This window comes from Lupinus angustifolius, chromosome LG13 (assembly GCF_001865875.1).
Source record: "Lupinus angustifolius cultivar Tanjil chromosome LG13, LupAngTanjil_v1.0, whole genome shotgun sequence".
In the NCBI taxonomy this organism is placed as follows: Eukaryota; Viridiplantae; Streptophyta; class Magnoliopsida; order Fabales; family Fabaceae; genus Lupinus; species Lupinus angustifolius.
In genome coordinates this window covers 3,913,497-3,930,656 of record NC_032021.1, presented here as the reverse complement: position 1 = coordinate 3,930,656, position 17,160 = coordinate 3,913,497, and the positions used below count along the sequence as shown (strand labels likewise).

At 34.2% G+C, this 17,160-nt stretch overlaps 1 protein-coding gene across 1 annotated transcript; it reads left to right on the top strand.

Annotated features, from left to right (window-relative positions):
• Window positions 1,255-10,910, top strand: LOC109325277 (replication factor C subunit 1-like). Its single transcript, XM_019557551.1, has 22 exons — window positions 1,255-1,386; window positions 1,533-1,628; window positions 2,103-2,573; window positions 2,654-2,721; window positions 2,953-3,028; window positions 3,104-3,165; window positions 3,267-3,418; window positions 3,611-3,741; window positions 3,851-4,042; window positions 4,132-4,253; window positions 4,328-4,535; window positions 6,271-6,324; window positions 6,508-6,677; window positions 7,423-7,513; window positions 8,499-8,680; window positions 8,767-8,806; window positions 9,144-9,268; window positions 9,663-9,735; window positions 9,853-9,945; window positions 10,039-10,318; window positions 10,402-10,455; window positions 10,564-10,910. Exons 1-22 carry the CDS (start codon window positions 1,384-1,386, stop codon window positions 10,689-10,691), a joined length of 2,871 nt encoding a protein of 956 aa, XP_019413096.1. The 5' UTR covers window positions 1,255-1,383; the 3' UTR covers window positions 10,692-10,910.

Genomic DNA, 17,160 nt, shown 5'->3' with positions numbered 1-17,160 from the left:
ATTAACTTAGCTAATATTTTTCCCAACTATTGTAGTGAAAATAGTATGGACAGTACAATTATGATGAAGAATCAAGTATTAGCTCAATGCTTCTTGGATCTTCTGCCAAATCATATTATTTCCCTTTTTGGTCACCAGAATCAGAAATCCAACTTTTTTCAAGTTGCAGAGTTCTATTATTTGAACATTTAGGATGAACACATTACTTCCCTGACTCCTTTCTATAAAATCAGTTGAGTTTTGGAGGGGAAATAATGAAAAGATAAGAATTTAGAATTGTCTCATAAGTATATTTCATGTCTCTTGAATATTCATTTATCTTCCCCTCCAAAGTTCAATTCACAAACAGACCCCTAGAATAGTTTCACGTGCGTTAAAAAAGATAAATCATTTCCTGATAACTTAACCGATGTTCATTAATAAAACTAAATCATTTGCTTTTCCATTCAAGAATAAAAATATTTTAGTAGCAAATTCATGTTATTGAATATAAAACTTCTAAAATGTTTAGAGAATGCTTACTCTTTCCTACAACTGCCTATAATTAGAATTTGGCAATGAAGTAGTGAGTAGTGACTAAGTGCTTACCACTATCCGTTAAGAAAAAAGGAAGCAACAAACTAGATGAATATTCGGCCTTCATTGCTTTACGATCCTAGCACTCTCATTCTTGATAAAATATTTTAATGCTTTTCGAGTCAGCTTCAAACAATTATTCCATTTAATAACATGACTTTGTTAAAGCAGAAAAGGATAATAGTTTCTACTTTAATATTACATGTACTTATTATTTCCGTGTATGGGTAACGAATTTCGTATACCACATATCAAGTTTGTCATTGAATTGGTACTCATATCATATAAGTATGCTAATAATTTCACAATAAGGATATTTCTTTCATAAATTAGTCAATATAATCTAACTATATCTTAATTATTAAACCATTATACGTGACATAATGGTCAGGGCATCTCCCTAATTTTAAATTATTTTTTATACGCTGTAGCTAATTTTAAATTAATTTATTGAATAATCACTTATTTTTAATTTTTTGTAACTTATTTCATTAAAAAATAGATTAATTCGTGCTTATTTGTGCCCCGTGAATTAACTTTGACATACTATAAAAAATAAGCCAAAATTAAATTGCTCATGAATTAACCATTGCTAAAATATTCTCCAATTTATTACTTTCTAGATTCATTTCATGATTTCATTACAGTTTTGTTTTATGAATCAAAATCTTCAATTTGAATACGCTGATTTATGACCCGGATTGTAACGGGTTAGTTTAAACGGGTCGAAGCTTACCCAGAGAGTGAGTTTACTCATCAAATTTCTCTCTTCTCCCATCTCTGCAGTCATAACAAAAAATCGAAACAATGGTAAGTTAGGGTTCTACCACTCTTCACTCTCCTCTCCGTTTTTCAACTCCATAACCTTTTCACCTTTCCATCTTAACTAACCGTTACTTTTAAATTCACTACCTAACATTTTAGGGTTTTTTGTTTTTATATTTTTCTAATTACAGAGTGATATTCGAAAGTGGTTCATGAAATCTCATGCTAATGTCAATGACAGTGTTTCTAAGCCTTCTTCCGATGATAAAGTCCAGCCTCAGAAAACGGTTTGTTTTGTGTTTTTCATCCATTTAAATGCAATGTGTTATGTGCCTTTGATGTTAGAGCGAGTTTTAGTTTCTGTATTCAATGATTTGTAATGGAAGGGGATGGATGAATGATAACATAAAATGAGAATTTGAAGAATGTGAAATTAACATGTCTGCATGCCACTGAAGCAAAATGCTGTTCCATGATATTATTAATTTTTATAGTTTAGGGTTTGCTTCGGTATACTGGTAATAGATCAATTAAAGGAACCTGCTTAACCTTAATCCTTGCTTCGTAGGTTGGTAAGGGACTATGTTTTTTTCCTTCTTTTCCTGCATGTTTTCTGTTTTCTATTTTTGATGATACGACCAAGTTATGGGCGAATTAGTTTGGGTTAGGTTAAATGATTTCCTTGATGTGTTTCTATTGAGAGTTTTGCAATTCAATGAATAAAAACTTGTTGAATGGAAAGGGGGAATGTCTTATTGCAGGTGCCTGGAGGCCAAGAAAGTTCAGGTTCCGGGAGGAGGAAGACTAGTAAATATTTTGATAAAGACAAAGAAAAGGTGAAAGAAGAGAAAGAAACACCGAAGCTCCCTGCTAAAAGAAAGAATATGAAGGACATCGAGGAATTACAGATACCCCGCCCTTCAAAGAAACTTCATGAAGCGGATGAAGACGAGTCTGCCTTGCCCACATCTTATAAGAAGTTAGCTGATTCCACTCCGACAAAAAAATTAAAGAGTGGATCAGGTAGGGGGACCCCCCAGAAATCTGCAGATTTGGAAGAAAATGATGAAGATGATGACAAAGATAAGGTTACTCCAGCTAAATCTGGTGGTAGGGGTCGGGGTGGACGAGGGGCATCGACACCATCAACTGGTGGTCGGGGTAGAGGGGGTGGTAGGGGTGGATTTATGAATTTTGGCGAAAGAAAAGATCCTCCGCATAAAGGAGAAAAGGTTCATACATATCAAGCACCTGTATCTATTGTTTGGAAATGTTGTTTTTGTGAATACACTTAAACTTCTTTTGTGTTCAGGAAGTCCCTGAAGGTGCTCCTACCTGTTTAGCTGGCTTAACTTTTGTGATCAGTGGAACACTGGACAGGTACTTCATTCTATTTTTCATATGGATTTAACATAGTTTTCTGGACTTGCACATGTCCGAACTTGATTTTGAAATTTACTTACTCTTCTTTTATTCCTGCTTTCCCCTTTATTTTTTATATTGTTTAGGCTTCTACTTCTCTTTCTATTTAGAGTGTATATATGTCATAATTATTACATGTCATATTCCACTACCTTGGGTCTTTGTATTTTATTTTTTGCATATTCACAGTTTGGAACGAGAAGAAGCTGAAGACTTGATTAAACGCCATGGTGGCCGTGTTACTGGATCAGTCAGCAAGAAAACAGTTATATAATGCTTTTTTCGTCAACTCTAATTGAATTTACACAATCAGCATGTGACTAACATCCTTTGTTTTCAGAGTTATCTGTTATGTGATGAAGACATTGGGGGACGGAAGTCTGAAAAAGCCAAAGAGCTTGGGTTAGTATTCATATATTTGTACCTTTACAAGGTGTTTTAAACGGTTTTCACTTCCACATTTTACTGCAACTCATGCTTCTTGTTTCTCCCTTCTTTTATAGGACTTCCTTCCTCACAGAGGATGGATTGTTTGGTATGATTCGTGCATCAAAACCTGTTAAAGCTCCTTTGAAAGAAGAACCCAAGAAACCTCTGACTAAGGCTGTTGCATTAGCATCCCAGTCAAAAGGTCCTCCAAAAGTAGAAGCAAAGAGTAAGCTCTAATATGCATGTGCTTCTATTTTATGGTTTTTAATTTATATTGCCAGAACTTTGCTTTTTATTTCCTTTCTTGTATTGATGAATCAACATCAGCACTTAATAGTTAAGTTGTTACTTGCTGCAATAAAAAAAGGTATTTGTTTATTTATATTTTCTGACTTGTATTCCTTTCTAATAAATGCAGTCTCTTTATCTTCATCCTCACCTTCTACCCAAGCCAAGCCAAAGGCAGCAACTATCACTCAATCTTCTTCGATGTGGACAGATAAACATCGACCTAAAAGTCCTAAGGACATCATAGGGAATCAGTCACTTGTATTATTACTAGCCTTCCATATCATATTTTTTTGTGGTCAAATTTTGTTTTTATATGTACTGTATTTGGTAAATCATTTTGCATTTTCTTAAATGTAATGATATACAGGTTTCACAGCTTCGAAATTGGTTGAAAGCTTGGAATGAGCAATTCCTCGACACTGGTAGTAATAAAAAAGGAGGTAAAAAGCAAACCGGATCTGCTTCCCAAAAAGCTGTCTTGTTAAGTGGAACGCCTGGCATAGGAAAAACAACTTCAGCAAAGTTGGTCTGTCAGGAGCTTGGTTTCCAAGCCGTAGAGGTGGCAACATTTCTTGTAAAATTTATATCTGTGGCATAGATATTTCATCATCCAATCGCTCTCTCACATTGTCCATATGTGTATTAAAGGTAAATGCTAGTGATAGCCGTGGAAAAGCTGATAGCAAAATTGGAAAAGGAATTAGTGGAAGCACTAAGAATTCTGTCAAGGAACTTGTAACCAATGAGGCCCTTGGTGCTAATATGGATCGGTTGGTCTTGCTTCATGATACTATGTTATTCATGAGTTCATAAGGCACACCTTGCTAAGTTTTATAAGTTTCAGGTCAAAGCTTTCCAAAACTGTGCTCATTATGGATGAGGTTGATGGGATGTCAGCTGGTGATAGGGGTGGTGTTGCTGATCTTATTGCTAGCATCAAGATATCAAAAATTCCTATTATCTGCATTTGCAACGACCGTTACAGCCAGAAACTAAAAAGTCTCGTGAACTACTGTTTGCTTCTTAGTTATCGAAAGCCTACAAAGCAACAGGTATTTCTGTGCTTGTCATTTAAGAAAAAAATAATTTCTCTTTTATTTAAAAGTTATCTTTATTCAGATTGAGTCTTTCTCTGATAAAAGAGATTTTTCACTCTTGCTTTTAATCCAGTTCATTCTTGATTTTGAATTTATGCTTTTGATTAATTGGACTTGCTGAGTTCTCGAATGTCGTAAGCTCGAATGTGAACCTCCACATTGTCTAACTTTTGATATTGGTGTTCCAGCTCCTACTTTGTTGTGTGGCCTGCTTTACTGAATCTTGAATATTTTGATGTTGCAAAGTATCTTGACTTTGGAATAGGGTCTTATTTTGAATGGTCTAGTCTGTAAATTACTTATAGTTTTTTTTTGGGTACAGAATTACTTTTAGTTTTGAGGGCAAGGTTAATTAATTCAAGTTATTTTCTCTCAAAATTCATGATTTGATTTGTTTTGGCTGGCTTTTCTTCTATGATCAGTTCTGATTGTTAAAGTAATAAAATAAAATACAAGAAAAAGTATGTACATGTGTTTAGCTGTCTATCTATGTATATAATCATCACCATTTATAAATCTCGTTCACCAGAGAGAGTATATACCACAAGGGTCGAGGTGGTCAATGGCGCACTATAGCAGTGTAGTGGTGTGTCACGGCACATGGTCGTATTGGTTGTTGCCTAATTGCAGCCCAATAGCATGCATCACAAACACAACCGCTAATGTGTGAATTCCCACTTTTGAAGTATTTTATTTTATATTTTACATTCATAGCTCTTTTTAGAGGGTGAACTTGACACAACGTTAACATTTCTGCTAAGTGACCACGAGTTCAAATTTTGGAATCAACCTCTCCTCTTGTGGGGGTAAGGTTGTGTATATCTACCCTCCCCAAATTCAACTAAATGGGAGCCTCATGTAATGAGCCGTCCTTTTTTTAGCTCTTTTCAATCTTTAAGAACTTAAGAGTTAGAAATCCTTCTTTCTTTGACAGCCGACACACTACAACACCTTTGTTCCATTGATAAACCTCAGAACATCTAATTTTTAACATGTGGCTCAATTTTTTTGGTGATAAAAGAGTGATTACAAGAAGAGGACTAGACATCCTCACATAACAAAAAACACCCAAAAACTAAACAACAGGGTGATACAACAAAGCATGCCACTCCCTCGGCACATCTACCAAAGAAGCACCACTAAAATGGCCATGTGTAAAGCACAAATGGGATGACAAAAGGGTCATCCTATCCCAGACGAATCAAGAGATGAGAATGAATCATTGAAAACTACTGTTTTTCCTTTCCAACCAAATAAACCAAAGGACATCAAAACCATAGTACTGCCATAGAATTTCGGCATCTTTACGTGTGGCAAAACCTCTAAATTTTGCAAGAGAAAAGCATGCAAGTCCATTAAGCAGATCCATGACATATAAAAAATCTCAGACAATCTATTTCAAAGGACATTTGCCGCCGAAGAATGTAAAAAGATATGAGGCTCACTTTCGAAGTCTGAACCACACATTATGCACATATTAGGAGACAAAGTGGTTAGCGGTTAAAACTTCTGAAGCACATAATCGGTGTTAATCCTGTCAAGAACATGTCATTGTATCTATTATGTCCTGTATAGCTGCAGAGTTTTTAGAGTTGGACGCTCCATGCCACTATCGTGTATGCTAGTGTATCATAACCTTTTTAAGTTATGCTTAAATGTGGGAGCTTTGAACTCTTTTTTTTAATGCCAGATGGCGAAGAGGCTGATGGATGTTGCAAAGGCAGAGGGGCTTCAAGTTAATGAGGTGAGTTACATTATGTTATTACACAGTTCTATCTGGAGTTTTAACTGTAAATAATGTCTGGGCTCTGGACTGAGGGTAGCGAACTACTTTGAATCATTGGTACCTGTTTCTTACAAAACTACAGTTATTTCCATTCATATTGACCAACCTGTTTTCTTTAACCATTCATCTTGATTGTTTAAGATTGCTCTCGAGGAACTAGCAGAAAGAGTTAATGGAGATATGCGCATGGCAATAAATCAGTTACAATATATGAGCCTCTCCATGTCAGTTATTAACTTTGATGATATCAGGCAGCGCTTTCTTAAAAATTCGAAGGATGAAGAGATTTCGCCATTTACAGCTGTTGATAAGTATGATATTTATTATTTCAGCACTACACTTAAACCATGCTCCATTTTCATGTACTCTTAATTCTAATTGGTTTTTCACTATTCATGGCTATGAGTTGCATCTTAATTCTTAATCTTTGCCGTTGCTTACTTAGCATTCAGTTTTTCTTCCCTTTTCAATCTGTTGCATTGTATTAACCATTTCATTTTTTGGCAGCATTTGTTTATGAATGTTGTGTTGGATGAGTGGATACACTAGACAAGATAGATTAGTAATGAATGCATTAGGAATGGGGTAGCTCCTATTATAGAAAATATGGCAGAATCATCTTTAGGTCGTTTGGCATGTGCGGGGGAGACCCTTAGAAGCCCCTGTAAGGAGTGTTGACTGAACTGAGGTTAGTCCAATTTCTAGAGGCAAAGGGGGCCAAGTAAAATCATAGGTGGAACGATTAGGGAAGTTTTATTGATCAATGTTTTATCGATGGACATGATTTATGATAGAATATTATGACATCATTCGAGCCATGTAGCCAACCCCACCTAGTGGGACTCAGGGTTGGTTGTTATTGTATTGGTTTGTTCAGTGTGATAAAAAGTTGCTAAAAAATGTGATAACCCTTACAAGGTTTATTGTAAGTTGTAGATCTGTGAATTCACTGTCATTTCATTTTGATCTGTAACTTCGTTCTTTGAAATCTTAACCATGAAAGTCGAGAAGGTTTTGCGATTGAATAAATCTCATGATAACCCATCTTCATTGTAGGCTTTTTGGTTTTAATGCTGGGAAATTGAAAATGGATGAGAGGAATAATCTTAGCATGAGCGATCCTGATCTTGTTCCTCTTCTTATCCAGGTTTTTAATTCATTTCCTTCTTGTAATTACTGTATGTTTGGAATTTTTATCTTGTAAGACCAATAGTATGGTGAAACCAGTACGTGTCTCGGTAAGTCCCATATCACCTACTTTGGTGTCTCGTTAATGGTTTAAATACTTGTTGAGTTACTCCTTTCATTGCCAATTGGTTGAGATGAAACCTTGACATGGTATCAAAGTTAGAACCCAACTCTCTTCCGTTGTCATGTGCCAAAAGATGCCTTTTATTCATGAATCAAAGGTAACCATTTGCCTGATCCAACATGCCATGTTGGAAAGTAAATCCCACATAGCCTACCTCCTTGTCTCGGTAATGGTTTAAATATCTGTTGAACTACTCCTTTCATAGCTAATTGGTTTTGGGATGGATTCTTCACATGGTATCAAATGTTGGGAAGTAAGTCCCACATTGCATATCTCTATGTCTTGGTAATGGTTTAAATACTTGTTGGGCTACTCCTCTCATAGTCAATTGGTTGAGATGGACATGGCAACACGCCTTTAGAGAGATGTCAGTGCTTCATAGATTAAAACCCCATTCAACTTTGGTGGACCAAGTTTGGCTTCAATTTTAATAAAAAATTTAGTGATTTATGTGTATATTAACCATTTAACTGGTTAACGAGAATCACTGAATGGTTTATTGAACTCAAGCTTGGTTCAAACTTGAAATTAAAGGTAGTATCTTAAGAATCGTATGTTAGAATTGGGCCTATTAAAAATATATGTCGAAGTTGAACTTTGAAAATTATCACTGGAAGTTGAAAATATCCTTTTGATTTCATTTTAGGTTGTAATCAGTAATTTATTTTTTGATGTATAGCAGATAGCCGTATATGATTGTTTTGATGTGTTAATGGTGCAAACTTGATAAAAAAGGGAGGGCCAGTGCATGAGGCTCCCAATGGTGCAAAATTGATGAAGATTTAAAATATTCATCATTTTTGTGTACTACTGATGGCAGGAAAATTATATTAATTATAGACCAAGCGGGGCTGGTAAGGATGACAGTGGTATAACACGCATGAACCTGATTGCCCGTGCTGCTGAGTCTATTGCTGATGGGGATATAGTGAATGTACAAATTCGAAGATATCAACAATGGCAGCTCTCTCAAACTAGTTCTGTCGTATCATGTATAATTCCGTAAGTAGCCTTGTCTCGGCTCTGTAAAATAACAACACTTCCTTCCATCACCTTCTTCATCTGTATTCTCTTTATCTTTGTTTCAGTGCTTCATTACTGCATGGGCAAAGGGAAATACTCGAACAGGTAAACATAGTTTGTCTATTGCCCCTCCCCCCCAATCCATCCCCAATTATATTTTGATTAAAGGTTTAAGAAAATAATATATGCAATTGTTAAATCTATGGTGTCATTATATTATTCTTGTACCCAGTGGACTAGTATGAGTTGCCACGACTTATGCTTGAAGATAGACATATAAAACCATGAACAAGTCTCTTGCCTAATAGTTTAAGCTTTTGGGTGGAGTCATGAGAAATTATGGTGAGCTTTTGTGGGTCATATTTATTTCTGCTGGCCCTTTTTCATTGGACCCGTCTGGCTTTTGCTTTTAGCTTTGATCACAACTGACATTTTATCACAGGGAGAACGGAATTTTAATCGGTTTGGTGGGTGGCTTGGGAAGAACTCGACAAGGGGTAAAAACATGAGACTTTTGGATGATCTTCATGGCCACATTCTTGCTTCTCGTGAAACTAGTCCGGGAAGGTAAATATGAATTCAATATTTGAACTTAAGTTTGTCACTTCGTTACCTTTTCTTTTGCGTCTAGTTTTATTTCTTCTGGAGATTTATTGAATGTTTCTGTCAATAGTTACAAATTAATTATAGGTCTTTCTTGATGTTTTGTTAAGATTTGGGATGGAAACCAATTGCAGTTCAAACCCTTTGGATTTGCTCAGTTGTCAATAAATTCTCGATTTTTAATTGTGTATTGAAACTAAAAATCAATCTTAGGCACTTTAAATATTTTGTCTGGTCTGTTTGTGCATACCTATTAGGTTATGGAAGTTCCATGCCAAACAGCATTTTGGAAAGCAAAGATCTCCATTGCAATTATTTCCAATAGACTTGTTATAATCATGCTTCATTAAATGTGCAGGGATACTATACGCTTGGAATACCTTACTCTGCTTCTTCAACAACTGACAGAACCACTGAAAACCCTGCCCAAGGTTAGAAGTACATCTATTATCTTTAGTTTTGTACATCTATTACCTTCAGTTTTAAATATGTTGAATAATTTAAGCAGAATTTTAGTTTAATCACACATGTCCTTTTGGAATGATCAGGCTGAAGCTGTTGAGAAAGTTGTGGAATTCATGAATACATACTCTATCACTCAGGAAGATTTTGATACTATTGTAGAGTTATCAAAATTCAAGGTCCCTTAACTACAACTGATGTTAGTTATTACAATGTACAAAGTATGAACTGCTCTCAGCCTCAGGTTAATGTTTTGCTATTGTTTGCATCAGGGTCATCCTAATCTTCTAGAGGGCATACCGCCCGCCGTCAAGTCAGCCTTGACAAAAGCATATAAGGAGCAAAGCAAATATCGGATGGTGCGAGCTGCAGATCAAGTCACTCTTCGGATGGTGCGAGGTTCAGATCGAGTCACTCTTCCTGAAATAAAGAAGGCCCCTAAGAAGCGGATTGCTGCTATTCTAGAACCAGCTGATGAAGGAGTGGAACAAGGTGATGGTGAAACCTTGGACGAGAGTGAAGATGAGAACACCTCCGACACTGAGGAGTTGGGTAAGTTATATGTGAGTTTTTTTATTATTCTGCTTGTTATAGCAAATGGATTTCATTTACAATTTTATATGATGCATTTGAAGGCACTACTGCTGGGGAGAAGCTACAGTCGGAACTTCAAAGCTTGAATTCAAAAGGTAGGTCATCATTCATATCTCATTAGTATGTCATTGATCGGAAGTTTTGGTAATATATCCTTAAATTGGTTAGCTTTATTAATTTCTGATCTATACTTGTTTATGTAGCTGTTCAAGTACAATTGGAGTTGAAGGGAACAGGCAATTCAAGTTCGAAGAAGCCATCTGCTGGTAAAGGAAAAGGTGCTTCTGCATCTGCACAGAAGGCTGGCCAAACATCAAAAAGAAAAAGGTGAAGGAATATGGACACTACTTGGAAGATTTGTATATGAACCTTGTTCTTCATGTAATTGATGTTAGGCATTTGTAATAACTTCTGGTTGACTTTTACTGAATTTTCCAAGGAGAATTCCGAGAAACATGGATTGGTTGTGTTTTTTGAATGGAAGATTGCATTTTGTACATGACGAAGATATGTGGGATTGAATTATTACTGGTTAAATCCCTGCTGATTTGGGAAAACTTCCCTGTGGGACTTATTGCTAGCAAATTTCAAATATTCACTGTGTCTGTTCTTCATAACATAGGTATATGTGTGTGAAACTATTAGAAGGTATATAAAACTATTCAAATTTCTTCACTTAATACCTTAAAATTTTGGGATAGTTAATCCTGGGCAGCCCTAAATTAAAGAATATAAAATGTAGTGTAGAGTATTTGTACTGGTTACATTGTCATTGGTGTGGGCTACGACTTAAGACATGATTTGAGATAACATATTTGTTCAGATTTAATTGATGAACCAAACCATAAATCAAGATACTCTATGCTTAATTATGAGTGAAGAGTGGTAGTGCCCACTTTGCCTTGGGTTCTGTCGTATGCTTAATTTTTTGTGTTCTCTCATATACTATATGCTTAATTATGAGCTGGGTTGTTTCTGTCCTGTAAGTAGAATTAGTGTGCTGTGTATAATGCCAAAGAACTAAAACGCAATAGTCCAAAATGCGTTAAGAATGTGTATGAATATAAATATTGAAAACGTTCCACAAAGAGCGTATGGTAAAGTTGAATTGGAACAGGTAAAGGGACAGAAAAAACAAACAATAATGTGGGGATTGGATAATATTATTTGTTTGGGGGGAATTGAATGAATAGGTCTCAAAGATAAGTTAGAGATTTGGTAGAGAAATATGAAAAGAAGAAAATGGGAGATTCATATCTTATTTTACTTCATTTTTAATCACTAAATTAAAAGTAAAATTTTCCTTATAGTGATATAGCAAACAAAAATAATCACTATGCTTTTTTTACTTCATTTTTACTTTTATCTTTGATTGATGTGGAAAGAAACATGAGAGGTTCAAAAGAGGTAGTAATCTTTGATTGATGTGGAAAGAAATACTTGATTTATTATTCAAAATGACTCTTAGCCTCATTCAAAAATCTGCATGGTTTTAGTTGTCAAGTTTCTCTACTAACTGAAAGTTATTTGCACCATGATATCCCTCGATCCATATGACTAGTCCCCATGGGTTACGTTTCTTTTCATTTGTCTTAACTAATAGTTATTTACTATATTTCGAGTTAAACCTTAATCATTATAATGTAAAGATACACAGCTTTTTTCCCTGCCATGGTAGTTTATAAACTTATTACTCATTAGTCATTACCATTAACATGAATCATAAATTTTAAGTAGAAGTAAGAAAACTAAGATAATAGTATGCACATGCCTCAAAGGAGGACAAGTGAGAGTGACTAGACACCTATTTCTATAATCAGTATACAAAAGTGGTGTGGTAGAAGAGGTCATTGGTGTATCACTAACAATGATTATTCAGCTTATAATATTAAAAAATGACTAATCTATCTTATTCAAATTAGTCCAATAAGTCAACTTGTTAGTTTTATGCTTTAATCTAATTGAATTGAATCTACTCATATCGGTTTTAGTATATGACCGATCAGATGAACAATTCAGACCGCTCATATATCTTATTAAAATGTTGATTGGCCATTTCAAGCCAAGTTTAATAATGTATAAAGTTGTCACAAAGATGAATTCTATAATAGACCATTTAATAAAACAATATGAAACTGTTTGTCAAACATAAATTAATAAATTCCACCCTCCAAAGACCACATTGTGCTCTCGAATCTCATTGTCTTCAACATATAGGCCATCACCATCCTCACTCAAACATTGTCACGGGGAATTGATTTGGAGAGTTTAGAGTTAGGGAAGATGAACAATCCATGAATTTTTGGATTCCTTATGTGTGAAAAGCGTGTTGCTTCTAGGTTTATGCATCCGTTTTGGAGACGAATTTTGTTGATTTTAACACGAAGAATAATAATCACTAAATGGAATTTAACCCCAAAAGTGCATATAGATCCGTTTCATTTTAATCACTCATGCATGGCTGGATCACATAAACTGATTTTGTTACTTTTTTTGTGCGTGTGCAACCAGATATGAAAACGAAATCGTAAACCCTAGGCAAGGAACCAAAAATCCAGTGATTAACAAGGTTTTCCGACGAACTAACAATCTATCTGTTGATTCTGATTTCTCTCTCCCAATCCTAAATCGTTTCTTTTTCTAAGAAAAGTCAATCGATTCCCAATTAATCACGTACCTTGAATACATCTCTAATCTCTTCCATAACCTAAAGGGTTGAAGGACCTTTTGCAAATATGAATAGTATTGGCAGTTAGAGCATCTTTAACGCTATGCTAAGGAAAATGTGTCAGAATCCTTGCATGTTAGCTAAGTAGCTAACATGCATTGCAGCAAGAGGAAGATGTATGTATCCTCCACATACATATTAACCAAGTGAAGCATATGCATTGTTGATTAACGTGACTTTGTTAATCAGTTTTTTACTTTCCAATTTATTAGGCAATAGAAAGTAACAATGTTCAGTAGAAAGAGAAACAATTGCCGGATCTGCATTGCAAATATTAAGTTGAATTAGATCAAATTAGATGGTATGATATGATATCAGAATAAATTAAAAAGTATATCAGAATAAAAACAAATAGATGGCATGATATGTTGTTCAATTTGACATATGCTAAGATGTGTTAAAAATTTAAGTGTTGTTGAGTTAGGTAAAGAAGTATACTAAAAAATTGCTGTGAAAATTTTATACTAAAGAATGAAGATACTATTACTAAAAATAAGATAAGATCCGATTGGCAGTGGTCACATTGAGATGTAGTAGTGTATTAACACCTTTGCAAGTTTTGTTCTGTAAAAAAAATTCATTTATTATATGTGACTTTGGCATATGTTGGCATAGAATATAGTGGATGGAGATCTGCTGTCCTCAATCATATCCCTAACTAATCACAATGAAGGAAAATTTCTAAAATTATAAATATTTGAGTTTGGGTAGTAGATCTTGTCAGAATATAGTTATCATAAGTTTGTAATCACCAAAACACCCTTCTAGACTTAAATTACTATTATTTGTGACGAGCATTTTGTCAAAACGAGTGTGCTTAATTGCTTTTGATTGTGTTCTTCTAACAATTACATGAAGTCAACATGTTACTTCATTAAATAAATAAAAACAAAAAAAAACATGTTACTTTAATATGTATTTTATATTTATGCGAGAATGAACGACTCACTTGTTATATATGGCTTTGTGTAGGTGTACTTTGTCTTCCGCAATTATTTTCTTCTCTCGGATGCTTCCGTATAAGCATAAGTTAATGACAAATTCGAGTTTATACATATTATAATGAGTGTAATATTTATATATTATCAATGTAAAAATTTATAGACGGTTATTACATTATTCACTATTTATTTAAATTACTTTTTTTGAATAGTTAATGATAATTAATATGAATGGGGACGATATAATGACACATATAAAACTCATAAATTATTAGTGAGGTTGGAACATTACTTCACATAAATTTGCAATCTACAACATGGCATCAAAGAACATGTAAAACGGTGAAGGGGATTGCCAAGGACGTAACTAAATTGTCTGCTATGTTAGTTGTGAATCACTTTAACTACTGGACACTTATTACTCTTCTTATATACACAAAAGAATCACACACGTTTATGAGTCCTGGAAAACAAAAATACTTTACATGAAATCGATATAAAGTATTTTTATACACGTTTGGACGGTTTGGTTAGAATTAATTATTTGCCAGAATATATGCCTAAGGGAAAAAAAACTTTTTGGGCCACTCGAGTTTTTTGTGAACTGTTTCTATCCCATGGATCTGCATATGCAAGCATGTATAAATTAGTTTGGACTTTAGAGAGCAAAAATAACAAAATTGGTACAGCATGATAACATAAACATAGAAGATATATGGCTTCTTTAGTTTAATCATCGTTAATCGGTCACACTAGTTCCATTAATCGTGTCACTTAAACTAAACGGAGTAAATGTTATGAAACTCGAGCCGAACATCAACCCGGAACAGGTCCTGTATAGGTTCTAACCAGCTTAACCGGTTAGACCGTACAACATCATAATAATTTACTTATCAATATCATGTTTTGCATTATGCATACACATAAATCAAAATAGAAGTATATCAAACAAGTTTAAGTCTTACATAATTAAAATTATAAATCAAAACATAATTATCTCATATAAAGATAAAATATTCTAATTCATCCAACTATCATTGTTTTCATTAGATCCTAAATTGACATTGTCGGTTAGATATGTAGTTTGAGCGTAAGTATCTACATCTTCTTGAAGAAAAGAGTCCAAATTAAGCTCCTCATCAATAGTAATATTTCGTTCTTCAACAATATCTACAAATGAGAGTCTAAATTAGATTGTTTTGTAGAACAATTAGAAAAATGTTGCACATTATAAATGTTCAAAACAAACCTTCATCATCCTTGGGTAAATCAAGTATTGGATTTGATAAGTTATAATAGAGCATTTTTTCTATTTCATCATAATCTATCAATGGAGTTTCTTCTTCTTCTTCTTCAACAATCCAAAACTCAATGTTCTCCATACTCTCATAGCCAACGGGATCAAGTGTTCTTCTTTTATTAATGGCCCTATAATTCCAATAAATATGATATACATCAATACAAAATAGAAGTTACGTTGTAAACATTGAAAGTTAAGTTAAAAAGAAACCTATTTTGTAAGCCCAAGTTATAATGCACATAGACTAGATCATTTAATCTTCTATGCTCCAATTTATTCATCTTCCTTGTATGTATTTTTCAAATACACTCCAATTTCTTTCACAACTAGAAGAAGATGATGTTTGGCTCAAAATTTTAATAGCTAATTGGGATACCATTGGAGCACTAAATCCAAATTGTGACCACCATTGATCTAAAAACATCACAAAATTAGTATGTCATTAAAGTATTACAGTAGTAAATAAAATTTCAATAAATTGTAAAATTAAAATCTTACCCGGTCGCAAATGTTTAACTGTTTCAATTGCCATTGTATTGCCAAAACTCTCAATTTTATCATGATAGAAGCAACTTTGTTTAAAAAACTCGGTCTTGTTTGTGGTAACTTTTGCTTGTAAAACATCAAGCCAACCTTGTTGAACCTCTGGTTTGATACAAAAGTTGTCTTTATCATAATAAAATGTTGGATTCAAAAAGTAGGTAGCACAATGTAATTTTGTTCGAAGTTGCTTATCTCATCTTTGCTTTATAATTCTTGTATAAGGTTTAGGTTTATACAAAGATTTTTTGTTCAGAACATCCTCTTAATAGTTTTCCTAGCTCTACGCATCCCATCATACACATAAGATAGAGAAGGTCTATCATTAGCATCAACAATTCTTAACAAGCGGATTAGTGGAGTCACAATATTGACAATAATTGCACAATCATTCCAGAACCTAGCATTCATCACAACCTCCACAAATATATTTGCTTTCTTGTCACGGTACTGTACCGGTTATACCGGTCACGATACTGGGTACAGTGGTTTAGTGATTCATAGTTTACAAAAAAAAAGCTTTCATACACAAACACATTTAGTGCCTTTGAAACAATGAGATGAAATGGTGAGACTCAATCAATTTGTCATTTTATTTAATATAATTTTTTTTGGAAAATGCTTCATCCACTTCACGACTCAATGTTTCTAACTTTCCCTATTTCCAATCCATTTCATTCCTCTATTTTCAAACCATCTCCTAATTTACTCTCTCCAAAAAGTTTCTAACTTTCTATCTTCTCTCTTTTCAATCCCTCTTCTAATTCACTCTCTCCAAAAATAATTCATCTACTTCTTCTATCTTCCCTCTTTTCCAATCTATCTTATAACTCTATCTCCAAAATGTTCATTCCATTATTTCTATTTTCTCTCTTCTCCAATCCCTTTTCTAACTCTTTATCTCCAAAAATGTTTTTTTTCTATATTAACGTTATTAACGATGGAAGATGGATCTATAAGAAGATGGAGATGCTTCATAGAAATAAAATGGAGGACGGATCCGTGAGATAGAGAATGAAGAAGAAAAAAACGTGAAGAAGAAATGAGATTTTTGAGGAAGAAACCGGTTTAGTAACAACTCGGCCAGTTTTCCAGTTTGACTGAAAACTGTCCAGTTTTGAGCGGTTTGGACTGGTTTTGTTGCTTATCTGATCCAACTACTATGCCGTACCGGTTAGGAGTCCGGTTTGCCGGTTTTCCGGTCAGACCGGCCAATCTGATCCGATTTTAATATCACTGAATAATTATTAGATGTCCAAGATGTCACATCTCTGGGGTGTTGCGACATTTT